Below are 24,991 nucleotides of genomic sequence, written 5' to 3'. Positions count from 1 at the left end.
TAGAGAGAGAGGGAGACACAGGATTGGAAGTAGGCTCCAGGCTCTGAGCTGTCAGCACAGAGCCTGATGTGGGGCTCGAACTCACGAACCGCGAGATCATGACCTGAGCCAAAGTTGGACATATAACCGACTGAGCCACCCAGGCGCCCCTGTTTATTATCATTTTTGAAAAAAAAAATTAAGTCAAAAGGACTACTGGACTTGCAGCTTACTTCCTAAAACACTTGGGTGGATGAGTAACAAATATGTGCAGAATGGAGAGTATCTGCATAGCACTTTCATACATATGTGGCTGCATGTTTATACAAACCATTAATCACTTACAGATAATGTTTGCATGCACACATTGGTTCATAGACCTAACACGATAGCGTGTAGATGTTAGTTTATATAGGTCTGAATTCACCATATATAACATGCAAATGTTCAATAGATATGAAATCGTAGAAGAATGAGAGTGAAGAATAAAAGGGAAAAACACGAGGTAGGTGAATGTCATGAATAAACCGAGATTAAACTGTTGCCGGGGCGAAAGGGTGGCTCAGTCAGTTAAGCCTCGACTTTGGGTCAGGTCATAGTCTCAAGGTTTGTGAGTTCAAGCCCTGCATTGGGCCCCTCGCTGTCAGCACGGACCGCACTTCAGATCCTCTGTCCCCCTCTGTCTCTACCCCTCCCCTGCTCATTCTCTTTCTCTCTCTTTCTAATAAATAAGTAAAAACTTAAAAAAAATAGTCACCAATTATTTAAAAAACAAAAAAAAAAATAGTGCTGCAGGCTTTGAGAAACTCTGCTCCTGGAGGCAAACAATGAAACCAGTCACAACCCATAGTGGCACAGACTGTAAACAGAGGGAGCAGGTAAAGAAGAAAAGGAAGTTTATCGGTTGTTATAAGCCTGTGTCTGTTCACGGGGACCTCTCACGAGTTCTTTAGTTTCACACTGTGGCATGCAGAATTACATAGGAAAGGCAAGGTTAACTCAGTATCAGGTCCATCATTTTTAGAAAGCTCTAATGTGCTCTATTTCCTGACTTTTAAAGATGTAAAGCTGTTGACCTTTATATCTTATTTGCTATTCATGACTTTAGCTTTTAATTGTTGGTTTTGTTTGTGTTTTTTAAAGAAGAAAGTCACACAACACTTTGTTCTATACCTGCTGTTGCTGAGAATAAAATCTCTGTGAACTTTTCTCTGGAACATGTCTTCCTGTATTGAATGCAGGAGGACTTATAAAAAGTACGACTCGCTTCAGCCAGTGCTTTCTAAATGGAGTTGGTAAGACCACCCGGGAGTGCCTGTCTGATAGGGCAAGTCTCAAATTCCAGAGAATGTTAAGAATTTATAACTAATAAAATGTTATAATGGTGTAAGTTCTGACTTTTCGTCTGATTTTAGAGCCAATAAACTCTGAAGCGGGCTACGAGTGATCTCATGGTAAGAACTGTTGAACTTCTCCCTCTTCCAACCTTAGTCACTTCCCATTATTTATTATTTCTTATTACTTCACTTTTCCTGTCTCGTTGCTATTAATAATCATGGAATTTGTTTTGTATACCAAAATATTCAACCGTTGGTTCTGCCTTCACATGAAGAATTAGTTATGCTGTTAAAATTATAGTTAATCTTTAACGATGGTGCCAAGAAACGTGTTACACTAAAAGATGTTGACCTGAACACTAGTAATGATACACGAGCTCTTTCGACGGGTTTCAGTTTCTCTTCAGATGCCTGAGTAACAGCAGAAAATGTAGCTAGCTGACTTCTCACCACTAGGTGGGGAAACAGTACAACTTAAAATAAAATAGAACTTTGGTCGCAACCACTTTATTGTTAAAGATGATTATTATTTCTGATTCTCATCTGCCTCCAATCTTCTACATTCTTAAGGCATCCTGATCGGAATGATGTCATTACAAGTGTCTTCCAGGGAGGTAGGTGAAAAAGGCCACCCTATCTCCTGAAATTCCTTCCCTGATAGCAATTAAAAATTCGCTTTTTTGCCTTAAGCAACACAGACTCCACCCTAGAGAAGACTGTAAACCTTTCAGTTCTTTATTCCTTTGGGAAGCCACTCCCTCACCTGAACACTACTTCCCAGTTGCTCTAGTCTTGTTTCGAGAATTCTCCCCTGGCCGCCATTATCATTTTACTCTCTTTACTAGATCTTTCTCACTGCATGCAGACACGCTGCTATTTCTTCCATCTTAAAAAAAAAACAAAAAATCTCAATTCCTTTTTTCCCAGCAGTTACCGCTCCATTCCTTTGCTTCTCTTTTCTCCTTGAGAAAGAGAACAACTCTTGAAAGAGTTGTTTACCGTTGCTCTTTCCAATTCCTGTCCTTTCTTGGTCTTCTAAAGCTATTTCAGTCAAGCTCGATTCCAGGAGACTTCACCCACACTGACCTTCACAGTCCTCACTTATTTGACCTTCTGCAGCAGCTGACATAGTTATCACTACCTTCTCCTTGGGAATACTCCCTTTACTTGGCTTCCAGGACACCACACTCTTGTTTTCTTCCTATCTTATTCGTTATTCCTTTTTATCCCCCTTTGCTCATTTTTTCTTCTCCCAGGCTAGTAGAGTTGGAGTGCCCAGGGCTCGGTTCTTCTCTCTAGTTATACTCACTTCCTTGGTGATTTTTTTAAAGTTTATTTATTTTGAGAGAGAGAGAGAAAAAATTAGGGGGGCAGACAGAGAGGGAGAGACAATCCCAAGCAAGCTCCACACTATCAGCGCAACCCACAAACTGTGCGATCATGACCTGAGCCGAAATTGGGAGTCGGACACTTAACCGACTGAGACACCCAGCCGCCTCATTTCCTTGGTGATTTGAAGTCTCATGATTCTAAGTGGGGAATATATGCCTATGACTCCCTGATTTATTATGTTTTTAAACGAGAACTTTCTCCTAAACTCTTCACTTCTTATACCCAATTACCGCCTCGATATCTCTACTTGGATGTTTAAAAGATCCTCAAGCTTAAAGTAGCCATGCCTTCCTGATCTTCCCCACTCCCAAACCTGCTCATTTTTAGCCTCTCTCATTTCAGTTGAAGGAAACATCATCCTTATAGTTGCTCGAGGCAAAAACCCCGTAGTCCTCTTTGATTCTCTTTTCCCTTTAGACCCCAGATCCAAATTCTGTTGTCTCTACCTTCAAAATATATTCAGAATCTGGACACCTCTCTCCATCTCCACTGCCACCATTTTGATTACAGCTACCATGATATCGTGTCTGTCTTTCGGCAATATCTGCCTGACTAGTGTCTCTGTTTCATTTGCCTACTGTCTCTTTTCATAGAGCTGTTAAGGTGATCTTGATAAAACATAATTTAAAACATCACTGCTCTGCTCGACCTTTTTCAGCGGTTATGATTCCACTTAGAAGAACCACAATGTCAGCCATGACCAGCAAGGCCCTACACAAGCTAAATCTTTTCCTACTATTCCTTTCCTTGCTCACTCTACTCCAGCTCCAGTTACCTCCTTCCTAGTCCTTGAACATTCTAGGCGTTTATTCTGTCTGTTCTCTCTGCCTGGAATGATCTTGCTTAAGCTATCCGCAAGCCTACCCCCCCTCATTTCCTTGAGTCTTTACTCAAGTATAACTGCCTATAACGGGAGCTACCCTCACCTTTCTTAAAGTTGCCACATGCTGTCCCTAACCCCACCCTCTCACTACACCACCTAACCCTGCTCTCTTTTCTCCTACCTAGTATTTCCAAACATACTATCTCCTTAGCCTGTTCATTATTTTTATTCTTTTTGTCTGTTGCACCCTGTTCTATGTGGGCAGGAACCTTTATTTTGTTCACTGATATTTCCTGAACTACTATTACAAAAGCACTAAGTAGTGGCTCAAAAGAACAATTCTTGAGTGAAGGTAAAAAAAAAAAAATCTATTAGAGCTTGACCTGAGAGTGGCCTTTGACCAGTGAGGGGAGGAATGGCATTTGCAGGCTGGTAGAGAGAGCCTCTGGAAAACACCCATGCGTGTGTTTTAAAGGGTGGCAGCAGGAGCGCCTGGGTGGCTCAGTCGGTTAAGCGTCCGACTTCGGCTCAGGTCATGATCTCGTGGTCCGTGAGTTCAAGCCCCGTGTCAGGCTCTGTGCTGACTGCGCAGAGCCTGGAGCCTGTTTCGGATTCTGTGTCTCCCTCTCTCTCTGACCCTCCCCCATTCATGCTCTCTCTCTGTCTCAAAAATAAATAAACGTTAAAAAAAAGAAAAAAAATTAAAGGGTGGCAGCAGGGGGAAAAGCACAGGAACACCCATATCTCACAATTTTACTTAAAGATTTATCCTGTAAATTTCCCTCTCACATGAAATATGAGTTTTTGAGCCTGAATATCAAGACTCATTTTGCTCTTATTTCTTCTTCGTATCTCATCTAACTTCCCCTACTTGGGGGAAAGTTTCTGACCCAGATATTTCTTCATTTTGGGATTTACTTAAGCTCTCTGATGGGAGTCTGAAAGTCTTTCACTACACACCACATTTTTACTTTAAAAAAAAAAATTGTAAATGTCCCTTAGCTTTCATTCACTCTAATCTCTCCATCTGACAATTAACTTTCAGATTCCCCAATGATTGTTTGTCTAGGCAGTATAACATCCAAGAAGACTCTTGTTTCTCTTCATCTTTCTCCTGAGTGTATGCATTTTGTGGAGTCAGGAACTCTTAGATGAATCCAACTTTCTAATTAGGAGTTCTTAATAGGAATGAGGTAAAGCTTATTACAATTGGTGGATTTTGCTAATTTCTTTTTTTTTTTTTTAACATTTATTTATTTTTGAGACAGAGAGAGACAGAGCATGAATGGGGGGAGGGCCAGAGAGAGAGGGAGACACAGAATCTGAAGCAGGCTCCAGGCTCTGAGCTGTCGGCACAGAGCCTGATGCGGGGCTTGAACTCACAGACCGTGAGATCGTGACCTGAGCGAAGTCGGACGCTCAACCGACTGAGCCACCCAGGCGCCCCTTTACTAATTTCTGATGCAAACAATATTACAAGAAAAAAATTTGAGTCTTGTTGGTTGGAAGACCCCTTTCAACTTTTTCAAGAATTTCCTGAAAAAAACCTGAGAAATTGACGAGCATTCTTATAAATTTGCAGTACAGGCTATAGGACTATTCTTGAAATCCTTTCTTCTGTAAACAACTTTTTATTTCCCACCATATCAAAATGGATTCTGGAGTAGGTATGGATTCTGGAGTAGGTATGCCAAAAAGAATTAATATCGCAAGTCTGAAGCTACTCATTTTAGAAGAATCTGACACCATGATTGGCCCTTGGCTTGCATCTGGGAATTCAGGTTCTAAAAAATTCCCTACACTGATATGAAAAATTGCCTGATTGATAAGAGTGATTTGTTGTGCCTACACTGTATAGACATTGTGACTTAGGTGAAAACCTCCTCTCCTTCTAGAAGTCTGGTATTTTGGTAGTGAATAGGCAAAAGGTGCCTATGTGACCAACTCTCAATAAAAATTTGTCTCTAATGGGCTGCCTGGGAAGCAGCATTACACATTTGCAAAGCTGGAGAAAGGAGAAATCTCAGCATGTCCCTCCCAGGTACAGAAGGACAGTGTCACTGTGATAAATCTTAGCCATGAGTACTACTATTTGCTGGTCCTCTGCATCCTTTAAACGAATCATCAAATATATGGTGGCCTTGGTAACTTCCCATATAGCAAGAATAGTGCTGAATACTCCTCTTCTCCACAGTTTCTTCAATCACATAATTATCAGTCTTCATGTCTTATATATTTTCGGGGATTCATGCTTAGGGTATTTATGAAAATTTCTCACTAGAATTGGATACAACTGAAGCCAGTAACTGGGATAGGTCACATAATAATATTCAAATGTACTAAGATCATGATCTAATGGATTACATTTATCAGACTAGGAAAAACATTCGGGAAAAGAAACAGAATTTTATTTATTTACTTATTTTTTGAGAGAGGGAGTGAGGGTGAGAGAGAGAGAGAGAGAGAGAGAGAGAGAGAGAGAGAGAGAGAGAGAATCCTAAGCAGGCTGCATGCTCAGCACAGAGCCCAACACAGGGTTCTATCTCCCAAGTGTGAGATCATGACCTGAGCCAAAATTAAGAGTCAGATGCTTAACTGATGAGCCATTCAGGCACTCCAAGAAATGGAATTTAATACATGTGAAAGCAAAATAATTATAGAAGTCAAGTGTATGTAAGAGCACATGTTAATTAGTTGTTTTAACTAATCAAATATTTATTTAGCATTTACATGTTAGTAGGCAGATGGCTTAAACTCTTATTTGGTAGCAAGATATCATGGGGTATTAGAGTCTTTCAACTAGAATTCTTAAAATCAAATGCCTGGAAGGCCACGAAGGCCACGAAGTCAATATAAATGCATATTGCGGGCCACAAATAAGATAATAGCCACTATGCTGCTCTAACACTTTCTAGTTTCTGCATTTATACTCCAAACAAACACAATAAAGTGAAACATAGTGGTGGCTACCTATGACAGATGTATTTTCAACCTTTGCTCTAAACTATGATCATCAGTAAAGGAAAGCTGTCAATCAGGCATCGATATTGACAGATTCTATTATATAGACTATGGATATGAAGTACTTTCAATATAAAGACATTATTAACAGATTCTATTATATGGATTACAAATATTAAGTACATTAAATGTAAAGAACATCAGTCTGGTAAAGAATTGAAGTGGAGGAAAAATAAACTGTTGCCAAATATTTTGGGATATTGCTTATTTGTGTTCAAGGAGAACGAAGTAAAGCAATTTTCTAGAAGATGAAAAGGAAGATATAGTCTAACTTGCCATAAGGATTTATACTTGCCGTTATCCAATTATTTCCTTTTAAAACAGCATTCATTCTAGTCCAACTTTCTGTTTGCTTTTTCCTCAACCAGCTATTCTGGTCAATCATGGATAAAAAACTTGTGCATAGCAACCCATACAGTCTTGACATTTCTAGAAAGCACCATCTAAGAAAAGCAGGAGTGGGCTTGAATAAAAGTTTCCTAGTTTTTAAACACACTGCCAAAAATCTGAAGCTTGAGAGAAAAGCTGCGCTTTTTGCTTAAAGAGGTTATTTAGCAGAGTGGTTAAAAGCACATGTTTACTTTGAACTTAGACTGACCTTGCCTCAAATTTCTACTCTACATTCCCGTGTGATCTTGGAGAAGTTACTCAACCTCTGTAAATTCCCATTTCTTCATCTGTGAAATGAGGAAAACATTTTTCACGTATATATATATAAAGTTCCTAACAAGTCATAAGTAGTCAGTGAATTGTGGTGCTGGTGCTCGTGATAATAGTGGTGACGGTGTCGATAATGCTGGTGGTGGTGATGGTGGTGATAAATGGCCATAGTGGTGATGATGGCGGCAGTAATGATGATAATGGTAATGCTGGTGGCGATTTGATGGTGGTGATGATAATGGTGGTGACTTTAAGGATGGTGGTGGTGGTGCTGGTGATGATGATGGTGGTGGTGGTGGTGATGGTGGGGGCAGTGACGGTGATGGTGGAAGAGATAGTTGTAGTGCTAACCTGAGGAATGTTTCAAAACTTTTAAAGAGGCGCTGGAATTTTTTTTCAAATTAACTCCTAAAAAAATAAAACCACAGTAAAAACAGATAAAACAAGAGTTGCTCAAGGAAGTGGGGGTATGAGAGCAGCCTGCTCAGCCCTTCCTTCTCCTTGCATCTGCTCACATGTGTGGCCCGCGCAGTTTACCACGGAACTCTCAGCATTCAGCCAAGCATAGTTTGAAAATCTATGGCAAGAGACCGACAAAGAAATGGCAAAATAATCTTTGCTTACTTTATATCTAAAGGTGGCTTAATGTTTCTGGGAGGTAGACTTGGGACTGGCGGTTGTGTTGGGTGAGATGCTGGCAATGGTGGTTGGCTGGCTGGATGGGACGGTGGAGGTGGTGGGAGGGAAGTAGTTGAGTAACACATTTGGCCTTTGTTGGTACCTAAGAAGCAGAGGAAAAAAATACCATGAATTAAGATAAATCTTCAAAACACAAGAGCCGGCTATTCTGAGTATGCAGAAATGAAGATCTTAAATATAAAAACATAAGAAATGCATCCTAGGTTGAATTAGTGCTTTAAAGAATCTAATATTCTAAGTACCACAGAACGTGGCATTTAAATTTTCTATTTTTTTCAGATTTATTGAGGTATAATTCACAAGTAAAATTATCAGATATGTAATGTATGTAAGAGGATGATTTGATATATGTATCTATTTTGAAGGGTTTTCCCCATTGAGTTAATGAACACATCCATCATCTAACGTGTTTATCTTTTGGGGGGGCAGAGGGTGAGAACACTTAAGTTCTACTCTCTTCACAGATTTCAGTTGTACAATACAGTGTTAACTATAGTCACCATGCTTTACTTTAGATCTTCAGAACTTACACATCTTATAACTGAAAGTTTGTACCCTTTGAGCAACCTCTTCCTAGTTCCCCCACCCTAGCCCCTGAAAACCACTTTTCTACTCTCTGTTTCTATGAGCTTGACTTTTTGTTTTGTTTTGTTTTGTTTAGATTACACATATCAGTGATACCATGTGAGCTTTGTCCTTGTCTGGCTTTCTGGCTTATTTCACTACCGTAATGCCCTCCAGATTCATCCATGTTGTCACAAATGACATGATTTCCTTCTTTTTTTAAGTGGAATAAGATTCCACTTTATATATCTACCACATTTTCCTTATCCACTCATCCATTGATGGACACTTAGGTCGTATCCATTCCTTGGCTGTTGTGAATCATATTGCTATAAATATGAGAATACAGATATGTCTTCAAGATAATTATTTTGTGGCTTTTAGATATATACCCGGAAGTGGGATTGCTGGATCACATGCAGTTCTACTTTTAATTCACTGAGGAGAGTCGATACTGGTTTCCATAGTGGCTGTGCCAGTTTATATTCCCGACCGTGTAGACAAGTGTTCCCTTTGCTCCACTTCCTGGCATTTGTTATATCTTGTCTTTTTGATAATAGATATCCTAACATGTGTGAGGTGATATCTCATTGTGCCTTTGATTTGCATTTCCATAATGACTAGTGATGCTGATAAATATTTCTTTTTTTTTTTTTGAGATAGATAACTTCTTTAATTCCCATTATTAAAAGGACTTTCTCTACTTCGCTTAGGAAAAGCTTAACAATTGTTAAATCTAGGTATTGAGTATATGGGTGACAAATTTCATAATGAAAAGTGAAACAAAACAAAACAAAAAAAGAATCTTACTTTTTTGAAGCTATGTAACTTTTAGTTTTAATATTCTGGACTTTATGAAGAAGCCTACATCAACTTTACTATGACATTCTTTATGATTTAAAACATGTAGATGGTTTTTCATCAGACTCATTATTTTAGACGAAAGACGTTTAGTTTTTGTGTCTGATACTGGTAACACATTCTTACTTGTTTTCAAAGATTTCCTTGAATCATTAATGAGAAGATGTATTTTGTTTCAGGTGTGATTTCTCAATATTGAAGTTTATTAAGCAATCTCACAAGTAAATCATATATATAGTAGAGGTTATAATATAAAGACAAGCAAAATCAAACACATATAAATCACCCATAAACTCATCACCCAGCAATAGCTACTGAGTTCCATGTATTTTAAAACATTTTAGTGTAAACACATACTTTTATGGCAGAGGAGCAAAATGGGACCATTTTGGTATTTTGTTATCAGTTTAAAATTTTTCTCATTGTTCATAAATATAATTCCAGGTTAATATAATTACAATATGATTTTTAGTAACTAGACAATTTTTCTTTATGCAACTCTACCATGATTTAAAAAAAAACACACTAAGGCTCTAATATTGGATATTTGCATTAATTCCTTTCTTTTTTGCTATAATAAAAAATGGCTTAGTCTTTGCACATATTTAAAGTTTTTCTTTTTTTTTTTTAATTTTTTTTTTCAAAGTTTATTTATTTTTGGACAGAGAGAGACAGAGCATGAATGGGGGAGGGGCAGAAAGAGCAGGAGACACAGAATCGGAAACAGGCTCCAGGCTCTGAGCCATCAGCCCAGAGCCCGACGCGGGGCTCGAACTCCCGGACCGCGAGATCGTGACCTGGCTGAAGTCGGACGCTCAATCGACTGCGCCACCCAGGTGCCCCTAAAGTTTTTTCTTAGAATGGATTCCATTAAGTGGAAATGCTGGGTCAAAAAACTTTTTTTAAGACTTTTGATACAAAATACAAATTATTTTCTGGAGTGATACCAACTGCTGGCTCCATCACTTAGTATAGGAAAGTGCTGATTTTCACATGTTTTTGCCAACATTGGCATCATATGTTTTGAACTTGACAATAGTATGGAAAACTTCTACCTTTTGCTTTAATTTCATTTTATCAAAATATCAATATCAAATACCAAAAATTCCAACATTTTAGATGTTTCTTTTGCATTTGCCTTCATATACAGACACACACACACAGATACACATAGCTACTGCTTGAAAAAATTATTGACTTTCGATTTGCTAGATGTAGGTATTTTCCCTCCTCCCTTTCCTTTTCCAACGTAGCAAAAGCATAACTTTTTTTTTTTTTTATTAAATCCATGTTCATGGTTTTCATTATCATGACTAGGTAAATATTGTGCTTCTCTGAATCAAGTAGGGTACTCTAATTGCATTTACTTATTCATTCAACTTACTGTTTTCCTGGAGTTAACAGCTGTCTTACTTCGTCATTTACAAAGATTTTTCTTACTTCCCACAATTTCCAACAGTGCTGTAAAATGTCTTTAAAGATTTCCTACAAAACCGAACCTGTCAGATAATGAATCGGTCCAGCATAACTATCATCCCTGTCCGCTTGCTCTAATGTGCCGTGGTTGCTTGTAAAGTCTGCCACATATCTGACATTCGGAGATGTCTCTTTGCTAGCGTCATGGCTCTGATGCATTGAGAGAATGCATCTCTCAAAAGGGCCCAAGATCTGGAGCCAAAGTGCTCAGGTTTAAGTTCTGGCTCCACCACTTACCTGCTGGGTGACTTGGGTAAGTCACTTCTGGTTTCATCTGTAAAATGAAGATCATAATAGTGCCCCCTCATAGGGTTGCGGTGAGGATGTTAGACTTAATACACATAAAGCACTTAGGACAGTACCTGGCATATAGTAAGTTGAACATTTTTTTTTATTTAACAAATATTTATTGAATATTTACTGTGTGTCAAACTCTGTTCTAGGCACTAGGATACAATGGAGGAAAAAGCAGCCGCACATTTCTGCTCTTAGGGATTTGAGGAGATAGATAAGAAGTAAATACATATAAAATTATGAGAAGTGCTAATAAACGGTGGAAAGACTATCTAATGGTATACTGTTGGCATCTCTTCCCTACTCTGCATTCAGTGACCTCACTATGGTAGATTGAACTTGGGCATAATGGGAGTAGCTAGGTCGTGGAAATAAATAAGAACTATAACTTTCATTATTGTTTTGTTGATTATTAGGTATAAGAAAGTGATGGAGGAAATGCTTATCATGCAGATTAAACTTAAAAGCGTGTTGTTTCTATACCTATTACATGGTAAATAGCATACAACATTCAAGAAATATTTTCCAGTATTTGAAAGCTATTATACAAAGTCAGCAAAATATTCACTCACATCATTGACAAATGAGTGAACTTCTGACATAATATCTTTGTTTCTCATTCATCTTGTTAACATAAATGAAAACAATAACCAACATTCAGGTTGGAACTACACTCATTGCTTAATGTCAACCATAGGTTGGCTACAGGTACAAGAGACTGGCAAAAATCAACAATTGGCCATATGGAATTCTCAATAAAGAATATTGTATAACTTATTCTTATTTATATATTATGTGCCATGCATCTTTAATACCAAAAAATTTAATACATGTATGTATATAAACATTACACACATACACACACCCTTTCTTAGAGAACTAGTTAAAAATTTACCAGCATATCATGCTTATTCCTAAATAATTCATAGGTTCTTGTGGCTATATCATGAATAGAATGTCTCTGTATCTCCCCAATTTGCATTGACCCTTTCTGATTTTATACATTATGCATTGGAATTATGTATGTTGCCTAGTTTCCCAAAATATGCGGTTTGTTTTTCTTGTCCTCCTAATTTTGGGGCAATTTTTTTGAGAGGAAAAGGGGATGCATTCTTGAAAAATGTTTTCCTTTAATTTTACATGTCTTTGAGGTCCATCTTTTCATTTTTATAACCATTTTTCATTTTAATTGTATTATCTACTCAAATCCTTTGGCTGTTTTTATTTTATTAAAAATTTTTTAATGTTTATTTTTTGAGAGAGACAGAGAGTAGGAGCGGGGAAGGAGGAGAGAGAGAAGGGGACAGAGGATCTTAAGCAGGCTCTGTGCTGACAGCAGAGAGCCTGATGGGGAGGTCGAACCCATGAACTGTGAAATCATGACCTGAGCCAAAGATAGAAGCTTAACCGACTGAGCCGCCCAGGCGCCCCACTTTGCCTATTTTCAGAATAGTATTTGCTTTTTCTTAGTGGCTAGTAGAACCTCTTTATTCAGGGTATTAATCTTTTTGCCACTTATATGGACAAACAATATAAGAATCAGGCTGCTATGGCTCCTGCTTCTGCCTATTCATACCAAAAAACTCCCAACAACAAAAAGGAAAACAAACCACCAAACAAACTACAAAACATAGACCAAACTATGCCTCAACCAATAAAACCAAAAGTCTTCAAAACCTTTGAAGGAAATATAGTACTTCACTGTAAATTACCTTAAAGGGCTAATGGCAGGGTTTTAAATGACATATAAAAAGCTTCTTTGGTTGGTAGAGAGAATTAGTTCCCCTGCAAATCTGATAAATAAAATTTTCCAACTGATTCTATTTATGTTAGAAATATTTTTCCATCCCATTTTTGTAATCAGTAAAGTTAAACTTTTTTGATATATAAGACTTACTGCCTTTTCTCTAATTCAATGAGTAAATTCTTTTATATATAACTTCTATCACTAGAGTTATGTTTAAGAATGCCATCCCTGCCCTGAGAATACATAATTATTTTTTATTTTATTTTTAAGGATTTTATTTTTAAGTAATCTCTATGCCCAATGTGGGGCTCGAACGTACAACCCAGAGATCAAGAGTTGCACGCTCCACCGACTGAGCCAGTCAGATGCCACAAGAACACATAATTATTAACCTTACATTGTTTTCTACTTCTCTTTGGACTCAATTTTTAACATTCAACTCTTTGAAACTATGAAAAATTTATTTTGGGGTTAGGAGTTAGGTGTGAGGTTGGGATCTAGTTTTATGGGTTTTGTTGCTACTGCTGTTGCTCTTAAATCATTTACCAAATGTCTCATCACCATTTATCTAATGGGCTATTACTTACTGACTTGAAATGACTCTTTTATCATAGAATAAACATTAAAAATTCTAGTGAATTTGGGGCACCTGGGTGACTCAGTCGGTTAAGCGACTAACTTCAGCTCCCGTCATGATCTCACGGTTCATGAGTTTGAGCCCCCGGAATCGGGCTCTGTGCTGACCGCTCAGAGCCTAGAGCCTGCTTTGGATTCTGTGTCTTCTTCTTCTCTCTGCCCCTCCCCCACTTGTACTCTGTCTCTCTCTCTCTCTCAAAAGTAAATAAACATTTAAAAAAATTTAAAAAATTCTAGTGAATTTCACAGATGCAAATGACATTTCAATTTATAAATAATATGGTTTGATTGATTCATAAGTGATTTGACAGTTGTACGCACGGAGAATAAGCCACTATAGGTGGAAATTAATACGCTGTTGTCTAAAAAGAAGAAAAATGTTTTTCATCCATTTGTGACTTATCTTTTCATGGAAAAGATTTTGACGAGCTGGGGGCATTACCATCTGAAAGTGATCTAAGGCTTGGAGGTAAGAAGTTATAGTAACGGTTGGGGGAACAATGCACTGGAAACACTAAAATGTGACTTACCCCAAAACCCATGTACTACTTTTTCATTTTTGCACAGGCTTCTGAGACTTTCTGGTGGGGTGTCTGTGACGGACCCCTGACCTTCTGCTTGCTTGGCATCTATTCTCCTTTCCTTAGTGATAATAACTTGAGCTACCCAGAAAGGGGTGTGCTGGCTTCCCCCTGGACTTGGACCTTCAGGGAGGGCCCCTGGCATTGCCCTCTAACCACCGCCAGGGAAGGGTTTGACTGAGGATGTGGTGGAACTGGGGCAAAGTGCCCCTGAGAGACAGAGAGGGACTGGTTGGATTTTTTAAAAATTACCTTTGGAAAATTGCCAGAGATAATTTGAAAGGCTTAATGAGGCACTAAATTAATTATTCAAGTGTTCTGCTCCTCATCAAACTTGGGGGAACCTAAACTAAAGTCTTCCCATATTACACTAGTATTTAGTAGTGAAACATTTTGCTTTGCAAAATCTGCGGTCACTTTCAAATCCTACAAGGGATATATTTGCATGTATACAAAATAATTCTAAGGAAAAGCATCTTTGTTTTTCTGGGAAAAACAACAACAACAGGAGGCTTACCTTAATGTATGGTTGGCTTTGAAATCTCTTTCTGGACTTTTAAAGTATGCTAAGATGTAATTAATGATATTGGAATTCTCAAAAGCAAAAATCTAGTCTGTTGTGACAGAAAGCAGAGGGTGGGTACTGAATTATAATAAAATAAGTAAAGAGGAAACAGAAAAAAGAAATCTATAGGACATTTCTGAGACTGATGACAACAACACTAAGTAATCACTTTTTTTTTTGACCCAGCACATTCTAGACATTTTACATATTTAATCTTATTCAATCTTTACAATAAATCAATGGGGTTCTTCTGTAGTTTCCATTCAAAAGTTAAGAAAACTACGCATGTTCAGAGAGTTTGGAAGCAACAGAAGTAGGGTTTAAATGCAGCCAGAATTTGAACTTTAGTCAATTTCTATGCTGTCTACACCCTTTCTGCTATGTTCTGTGGCTCCTCAAGGAAAGGAAGTAGACATTACTGGTAAGTTCCAATGCACGTATTCACATACTTTCCAAAGATCTGAGTGTAAGTCTAGCTTTTCTGACTGATACCTTTCCTCATAGTGTGATTTTGTACAACTATTTTCAGTTTCGTGTAGGGCAGAACTAACTCTGGAAAATGTAAAGTAATTCTGGAGCATATACTCACATATTTGGGTGCTTTAGATGCTAAGTTTATAATTTATACCAGAATTTGATTTTGGAAACCAGATAGCAGGAAAGTGGACATTCAAGAGCTAGTGGAAGATGGGCCCCCAAAGATGGATGACTGACACAGGCTAGCAAGGAAAAAGTCCCAAGAAATGGAATTGGGGAATTCAAAATAAGGTCATAAAAGGACTTAGAAGATATGAAATAAATAAGATAAAGGAAAAGACCAGTTTAGAGTTTAGTGTGCATTAAGAATTAAGGATACTGGGTGCCTGGGTGTCCCAGTCGGTTAAGTCTTTGACTTTTGATTTTGGCTCAGGTCATGATCTCACGGTTCATGAGACTGAGCCTTGCACCAAGCTCTGTGCTGACAATGTGGAGCCTGCTTGGAATTCTCTCTCTCTCGCTCTCTCTCTCTTCCCCTCCCCTGCTCATGCTCGCTGTCTCTCAAAAACAAAAACAAAAACAAACAACAACAAAAAATTAAGGATGTAAGCTGAGAGATAACACCCCAAAATGATCTACTATGGGTCTTATCCCTGAAGGCTCAGGAGTGTTTGTTGCCTGGGTGATCTGTGGTTTTAAAATACTAGATCTGACAAGACCATTTGGAATTCCTCAAAGAATGATAGGATTGTGCAGGGATATGGGCCTCCTAGGAGTGGGCAGAGCTGCTCTCCTGGACAGTTCAGAATGAGTCAGTGGAAATTAAACTAATCAGGTGAATTTGCAACCTACTGCCCACTCTCATCCCAACTCAGAATCCCCAGAACTGTGTTCCTGGACATTTTGGGAGTAGCTCAAGGCTTCAAGAAGGAGATATGGGGCATTTTGCTAAAATGTCAAGTGGGAGCTTGACTGGCATCTTGCTGTAACCTTTGAACTTTCACCAGAGATGTAATAATTTTAATAATGAAATTCTTTTTTTAATTAAAAAAATTTTTTTAATCTATTTATTTTTGAGAGAGAGACAGAGTGCAAGCGGGGGAGGAACAGAGAGAGAGGGACACAACAAATCTGAGGTTATCAACCTCTGATTCAAATTCTCATCTTGTGTAATTTTGGAACCTGAGAAGACGCCTTGCACAAGTCAAACGCCCCTGCTCAGGCAGGCCTGAGTGTGTGCCTAATGGTTGGAACGCCAGCACCATTTTACCAGGAAGAAACGACTAGGCCCTCCGTGAGTCAGTGGTGCACAGGGTTCTCTGGTTCTGCCCTGAATGCTCCAGATTCACTGAAACACAGGCTGCCCAAAGGGGTGACATTTTGTCAGGATCTAAAACTCTCAAAACTAGCAAACAAAAAACAGAACTGAGGGGGAAGAAAAATGGGATAGGGAGAAGGTGAGGGGGTAATTAACAAAAGACATAGTGAGGGTGGCAGTGTCCTCCTATTATGGAGAATGGAACAAACAAAAGTATACAAACTTTACACTTTGCAGTTTTTTTGCGAACGAAATACTGCTTCTAGATATTGTCACAATACTCTTATAATACGAAGATGTATGAGGTCTCAGGAAATCTACCCCAGAGATTCTGACATTTATGACTTTTGACTAAGAAGGTACCTATTGCCTTCATGTCCCATGGGGTCTGAGGAGCATGTAGCGTTGTGGTTCTTGATTCCCTTTTTAATCTATGGATTCCTTTACAAAACCAAGGACACTGCATCATACTTGGGGGCCTGCAATTGCACCCAAACCCTGACCCTAGACCAGTTGTTTTTAACTTTGTTTTTCTTGGGATGTCTTGAATTGGGCCAGGTATTAAAAAACTTTGATTTTACCACCAGCTCCATCACCAAAGAGCTCTTTGTCTTTGGCAAATCAGTTAATGAACCTCTGCGTTGAATTAGTTTTTCCATCTGTTGGGTGGCAGTAATAGGATCTCAACTACTTCACAAGGGTTTAAGGGTTAATGAGCTGATAGGCATGAAAGCATCTTGAAAAGCCCAAAGTATTGTATAAACGTAAAAGATGGTCCCACAAGGATGAGGGGTCCTGTAAATAAAATCATTACCAAGTTACCTTGACTTAGCATACTTTGAAATCCTTTATAAAGTTCATCATTTATTTGGGAATTATGACATGCCTGCCCCAGGATTTAGCCATTGGACTGGCAACTCAGAATCTAGACTTTTATTTTCTTTGGGCCTGGGCAGGCACATAGCTACTGCCCACCCAAGAGGGAAGAAGAGCGCTAGCAGCTCTTTGGTATTTCCAGAGTCCGAACTGGCGAACTCTAAACTAGGTAATTTGTACAATACTAGGTGCACACTTAATGGAACCCCTAGCAGCTGCATGCCGATGCACATTCATTTATACCTAACTGAACAGGAACTTTCTCAGGACCAAATATCACTGAGATCTTATCACATTTACCATAATGGCTGTTTCAACGCTCCCCACATTCCTGGACCTCACCCATGCCTTCCTCTTTCACCACAGATAACTTTACTTTTTATTTTTATATAACTTATTTTTATTAAGAATAGGCAGAGCACTCTAACTGGCCCTCCCTACTCATCCTTCATTTTAACTTTTTAAAACCTCCTTATATTCTGCTCACTCTCTTTTTTTTTTTTTTTTTTTTTTTGCCCCTGGTTCTCTGGAAAAATGTCAATCTTTCTTACTAATATTAACGGGCATTCTTGGCTCTTATCACTGCCCGCGTCCTTCTAGACCCTGTTCTGTTGATTATTCACTCCTTCACTGGCACTGAGTACAACCATTTAGTAAGCACTTACTATGTGCTCTGGACTGTGTGTTTCAACCTTTAAGGAGGACTTTTCATCTTAAACATGGTCAATCTTGTCTACTCCAAAGAAACACAATAGCCTCTCTTATCCTTGTCCTCCATTCTACTACCAGCTGCTTTTCCTTCTTCCCTTTATAGCCAAACTCCCTGGAAAAAAGTCTCCATCGGTCACTTCTCTATCTTCATTTTGCTTGGGTGGCTTCATGACAGGACAAAGAATGAACAGGTTTGGGGAGGTGTGGGTTTGAGTTCAGATTCACCAACTTATGAAAACCTTCAATTGCTTATTACTCAATCTGAGGCCTTGAGTAAGTTGCTTAATTTCTCCAAGTCTTTATTTTCTCATCAGTGAAGGAGTCATATACACCCACCTTGCAAAAGCACCTGACCACACTGTAACGCTCAATGAATGTTCCTACTCTTTTTAGCTCTTACTTGAGATGGCTACCTCATTGATACACTGCAGTCTAGCCACCTCAGCTGTAAACAAAACAAAACACCCTTTCCCCAAACCGATCATGCCAATCCTTGTTCTGTTAGGATATCTTAGAATGAATGAAACATCAGGAAGTTTAACTTTAAATCCTTAGAACCATCGAATTAAGTACCCAAACAAACAAACAAACAAACAAACAAACATTACTTTCACTTTCCTGGTTCCTTTAAAAAATTAAAAAAAAAAAATATTTATTTATTTTTGAGAGAAAGAGAGAAGGAGAGACTGAGTACAAGAGGGGGAGGAGCAGAGAGAGAGAGAGGGAGACACAGAATCAGAAGCAGGTTCCAGCCTCTGAGGTGTAACCTCAGAGCCCGAGGCAGGGCTCCAACTCACGGAGTGAGAGATCATGACCTGAGCTGAAGTCAGAGGCCCAACCGACTGAGCCACCTAGGTGCCCCTCACTGTCCTGATTCCTAAACACGCCAGAAGCAATTTTCAACATGGGAAGAGGAATGGTCTGGTAGAGGGAATAGTTGTGCTGGGGTCATTCAAACTTGGGTTTGACTACCAATCCCAATCAGCACTAGTTGTGTTACACGGGATGACTTATTTTGCTTCTTTGGGTTTTCTATTCCTTGCCTGTTGAATTGAGACTACAGATTCCTAACTTGCAGGATGGCTATGAGAATGACGAATTATTATACGCATTATAAAGGTGTACCTGTCCAGAAAATAACAGGTGTTCTACTTATGAATTATCCTAGAACCTGCAACTGTTGTGTTTGTTCTATATGGGATAGGCTCTTCTTACACGTTTGAGGGCACATTTGTTTCCATCTGTGTAGACAGAATAGGATAATCATACTCTAACAACTTAAAAAAAAAGTTTTCTAGGGGTGCCTGGGTGGCTCAGTCAGTTAAGCATCTGACTCTTGATCTCAGGGTCATGAGTCAAGCCCTGCACTGGGTTTCACACCGGGAGTGAAGCCTACCTAAGAAAAACGTTTTCTAAACTACCATTTTTAGTTTTCTAAACTACCAGATGTATGCTAATTGCCATACATCTGACCATTTTGTGGAAAGAAAGCTTTTGAAAGGCCACCTGCCCTTTTAAATGTAGTGTGGTTGCACTGCCCTTCTATAGTGTTAACACTGATGCAACCTAATGTCGCTCAGAGAGCTCTCCATTTGTACACAGAGCACGCACAGGTGGTTTCTTACATTAATTTTATTTTCTTTAAAATTCCCAAAGTTTATCATCTGTGTATCTATGTATCTCTGTATCTATTTGTTTTTTTCCTGGTTCCACAGTGAACTTCTGAGGGTGGGTCTCCACTGTCAACATCTGTGTGTACCCAACACTCTGTGTCTATTTACTTGGCAGGGCATTTAATGTTCTACTGATTTGGACATTCTTTTTCCTTTACTCTTTTCCCTTTAGAAAAAACAAATAATAATTTGGGGCACCTGGGTGGCTTAGTCTGTTAGGCATCTGACTTTGGTTCAGATCACGATCTTGTGGTTTGTGGGTTTGAGCCCTGCATTGGGCTCTGTGCTGACAGCTCAGAGCCTGGAGCCTGCTTCGGATTCTGTGTCTCTGTCTCTCTGCTCCTCCCCCACTCACGCTCTGTTTCTCTCTCTCTTTCTCTCTCTCAAAAATAAATAAACATTAAAAATAAAAAAAAAACTGATTTAAAATAGTTTATTGTAAAATAGATATATACATGGCAAATCATTTAAGAAAATAGAAGAGGGACTGTTGAAAAGAAATCTCACATTCTAGATCCTGTCTCCCAGTCTCCACCCTAAAGACAACTGTTACCAGTCTTTTAAGAAATGTACATTTTTCAAGAAATACTCCATTTTTTTTCTTATACAAATGGGACCATGGTACATGTTATTCTATATTTTGTTTTCTTCATTTAAAAAAGAGATTATTCTATATATAAGGAAACCAAATTTCCCCCCATAGCTATGGAGCTCTTTGTTGCATAGGTTTACCATCATTTATTTGACCAGTCACCTTATTGATGGAAATTTAGGTTATTAAAAAAAATAACTTTATTGAGGTATAATTCAATAAACATACTAGTTTAAAGTCTACAATTCAATGGTATTTGTATATTATAGTTGTGCAACCGTCACCATAACCTAATTTTAGAACATACGAATCACCACAAAAATAAGCCCTGTAACCTATTAGCAGCTGATCCCTGTCCCTGCCCTCCTACTCCTGCTTTAGGCAACCAATAATTTACTTTTGGTCTCTTTGGATTTGTCTACTCTGGCCATTTCAAATTAATAGAATCATACAATATGTGGTCTCTTGTGACTGGTTCCTTTCACTAAGTTGTTTTTGGAGTTCAATCGTGTTGTAGCAGATACCGATACTTTATTCTTTTTTATAGCTGAAGAAAAACCTACTGCGTGGGTGCCACATCTATTTATCTATTCGTCAGTGGTGGGCATTTGAGCTTTTTCCACTTTGTAGCTACTATAAGTCATGCTGGTACGAACCTTCTTGTACACATCTTTTGTAGACATACGTTTTCATTTCTCTTGGATATATGCCCAGAGTAGAGTTGTCTGACCATTGGAGGGACTCTAGGTTGTTTCTTATTCTTCCATATTTTTGGATTATTAGATAATTACTATTATAAAATTATTCTTATACCTGTGTCTTTGCCCACAAGCATAAATACATCTGTAACATCAATTCTTAGAAAGTGGAATTGGTGGGTCAAAAAAACCAAACATTAAAATAATTTGGTAAATAATGCTATTTAGTGAGATTTTACAATTCATTTGTCTTCTAGCTCAAGAGGAGAATACCGATTTTACCATAACCTCACTAACACTGTGCATTATCATGCTTTTTTAGTCTTTAACAATTTCGGGGGAGTAAAAAAAATGGTGTAAAATTTTAACTTGCATTCTATGTTTTTGAGTGAGGCTAAGGATCTTTTCCAATGCTTATATGACATCCTATTTGTGTGTGTGTGTGTGTGTGTGTATCTTTGTGTCTCCTTTATATATGTTAGAGGTATATGTAGCATTCTATTTAGCTAAATTGTTGAGAAAGAACATTACCTCTTTTATGATTGGCATTTGCTCTCATATAGAATATCATTTACAATACAGACATATAAGTAGATATTGCCATTTATGTTAAATTATCTTAAAATTTTTGACAAGATCCCCAGCAGCCTTCAAAGGCAGGACTTGAAACTTCTGGGTCACAGGCTTAGAACACCTCATTTTACCGAATTTCTCCTTGCCCTAATTCAAAGTCATCTGTTCTTATCTTCAAAGGATTTGTAAACCCATAGTGGATGGGAAATTTTGAAAACCAATGTAGTTGAAAACAAAGCACTGTAACTATATTAGTAAGAAACACTTTACTTTGAAAGCAAGCTGCCAAGAAAATCATGGCTGGCTTAGAATAGTCCATCAAAATGGAAAGAAAAGTAATACTGAAACATGTGTGTTTACATTGTTAATCAAAGCAGAAATTTGGATGAAGGTGAAGAAGTAGAGATCAAAACAATATGATCATCAATTAGAGAAAAATAAGTAAAGAAAGTCTTCATTATCTCAAAACTTCTCTATGTCAGACCTAACTAACATTCAGGGTCTCTGAATATTTTTTCACTCTTAAAACTTCACTACCCCAATAACTTTGTTGACTATTCATTTGTTGTCTATATAATTATTCATATAGTTATATGTCACCATATATCAAATGTAATATATTAAATATCAAATGTAAATTGTTTTTATAAATGATTTTATTTTCTATTCATAAGATGAAATTCAAGTTATTAGGTGGTAATTTGACAGAAGACTACTGACTTTTGAATCTTTCCTTTTTGTAAAGACTATAAGTTATAATTTAAAAAGTCAGTATATAGGAAAGATTTATGGGTTTTTTTGGTCAAATGCTCATAATTTACCAAGTGCCTCTTTCTTACTCTGAGATAGAGCATATTTGAGCAGAAGACAAGAACTGTATTTCTTTTCTTCAAATACTAAAAGGTGTTTTAAAAGTATACGAACAACTTACATGGGAGCAAAGAAAGTACTAGAATTCAAGTTTTAGAAACATTTGCATGTGAACTACTTTATATGTTGAAGGGATAGTGAATGTTCTGGAGAAATTAATACTTTGAAAATAAAATCAATATAACCCAGATATATAACATCTATGAGCAGAAAAGGAGTAAATTTTGATGCTGCAGAGACACTATCACAGTTTTAGAATATGAGCAAATAGAGGAATAATTAAAACAGGGGGTTCAAGGTCAACTGTCATTGGAAGGCAGGTAGGAACATGCTTGTGCACACTGAGGTGGAAATGTGACTTTGGAAGATTTCATAGAAAAATCTAGATTCATTTGTCACATATTTACAACGAGCTAGAGCCTCGCAGTAGCCACCCCATTGAGACAGGGCACAAGTCTCCTGTTTACCAATTTCTGAATGTTGGCAACTAGGTAAACAAAACAAAATAAATAAATAAAACAAATAAAAATCTGAAAAATTCTTCACACCACACAAAGCACAATTATAGGCTATATTGATTTGTGACAAATCACCTTTGTAAGTTAAGAAACAGGAAGTGCCATAAAGAAAAGTTTTTTATTAAGGGGAATTGATCACAGGTTCATCCAGGAAGCCTTTTTTTCCCCGCTAAAACTATGGCATTGGGAAAGGGGTAAATTGGATTGTCAGACCAGGTAGAGAGTCATAGGAGTTCAGGAAAGAGGACAGAACTGCCAACAAAGAAGGAAAAGCTTCCCTGTAGTTCCTGGACAGAACAGGTGTCCTGGTGAGACTCCAAAGGAAGAAGCATTGGAAAAACAAACGTGACTATAACCCCGTGTAACTGCAAAAAGCACAACTATGTAGAAGGTGGGTGTAAATAGAAGGTATTCGGTTCAGTGAATGCCTACCTCTTCCATGACAATGACTATTATTGTCATTGCTGTTTTTGGAAGATCACCTAGGGAAAAGAAAGGTGGGATTCTGAGTCAAGAGCACAAAAGCATCAGATGATAAATCATACCTAGAGAAGGGGGCACCTGGGTGGCTCAGTCGGTTGAGCATCTGACCCTTGATTTTGGCTCAGGTCATAATTGCATGGTTCCTGAGTTTGAGCCTCATGTCAGGACAGAGCCTGCTTGTGAGTCTCTCTCTCACCCTCTCTGCTTGCAATCTCTCTCTCTCTCTCTCTCAAAATAAATAAACATTAAAAAAAAAAGACCTAGAGAAGAGAAAGACATAGAAGAAAAGTCATAAAGAAGCTCCTATTAGAGGTATGATCTTATGCAACTTTCTCTCTTCCTTCTTTTCTTAAAAAAAAAAATATTTTTATTTATCCAAATAATATATTAAACATTTCTGGAAAAAGTTTTACGGCACAGATAAAGTAACATTTCACATGACCTCTCACCCTCCATTCTGCTCTTCTTCCCAGAGGCAATTATTATTTATCTTTGCAGAACTTTTTCTATGCATTTACTCACCTATGAATGTATGCATAGAAATATTGAGTTAAAAACTCAAATATTACTGTACTCTGAATACCATATTACATATACTGGGCCTATGTCATTCTTTGTAACTGTGGCAGTGTGTTGTGTGATCAGGACAATCCATGGTTTGTTTAGTCTTTTCTGTTTTGCCTACTAACAAGGGGGCAGTGAGCATCCACGAACATGCTTCTGTGTATATGTGGCAGTGGTTTTCTAGAAGAGATGTCTAAAAGTAGAGTTGCTGAGATAGAGGGACTTGCACATTTTATATTCACAAAAGTCCTGTCAAATTGTCCCCTAGTGGCTGTCACTATAGACTAGCTGAAGTCTTGTCTCTTCATAACCTGTCTACCACTGGACGTTTTTAGTCATTTTTCAATGACTTCATCTTTCTGAGCCTCTGTTTAATCTATAAAATGATAAAAATCCCACTTCACAATAATTTATGATAATTATGTTAGTTAACAAAAGTGCCTACCCAAGTACCTAGCTCACAGTAGGTACTTCGTTTAATGTTCATTCACCTTCCTTATTATGGATCTGTGAGGGAAAATTTAGTTAAATTAGGTGTATTTGTATAACTTTTTTATGGTGCTAATAAATCTTTGCAATTATTAGCATGTGTTTAACCATTGAGTAAACCCACTTTTTAGTTCATATTCATATTCTATTTTCTTCAGCACCTCATTGGTGAAATAACTGAAAAAATACATGCTACTCTCTAAAATGAAAGAAGCTAAGGAGGGACTCGGCAAAAACAGAAAATCAACAACTGATAAACTAAGCAAACATGCAGGTAGAACTCTTCCCCTCATATGGAAACAGTTTCTCCAAGTGTTTTGTTTTGTTTTGTTTCTATGAAAAGGAGTACCTTAAAATTTCTCAGAAATCATGGCTGTATGTTTGCTTGCCCATCCATGCGTTTGCATGTGTGCATGTGTGTGCTGGGATGATTCTAGGGGTAAGCAAGATTGATCACTAACTTCCCAGAAAGGAGGGAAATTGTTGATAGTCAAATCTCTGAGCTAGGGGAAAG

The 24,991-nt window shown here is 38.0% G+C and overlaps 1 protein-coding gene across 4 annotated transcripts in view; it reads right to left on the bottom strand.

Moving 5' to 3' along the window:
* FYB1 (FYN binding protein 1) overlaps nt 1-24,991 on the bottom strand; it is a 157,078-nt gene that overhangs the window by 44,210 nt on the left and 87,877 nt on the right. For all 4 annotated transcript variants that reach the window (XM_047863016.1, XM_047863011.1, XM_047863022.1 and 1 more), the window contains exon 3: nt 7,837-7,993. In XM_047863016.1, the coding sequence (XP_047718972.1) occupies nt 7,837-7,993 (157 nt within the window). The remainder of the gene's footprint in view (nt 1-7,836; nt 7,994-24,991) is intronic.

This window comes from Prionailurus viverrinus, chromosome A1, assembly GCF_022837055.1.
Source record: "Prionailurus viverrinus isolate Anna chromosome A1, UM_Priviv_1.0, whole genome shotgun sequence".
In the NCBI taxonomy this organism is placed as follows: domain Eukaryota; kingdom Metazoa; phylum Chordata; class Mammalia; order Carnivora; family Felidae; genus Prionailurus; species Prionailurus viverrinus.
This window is presented reverse-complemented; position numbering and strand designations above follow the sequence as displayed.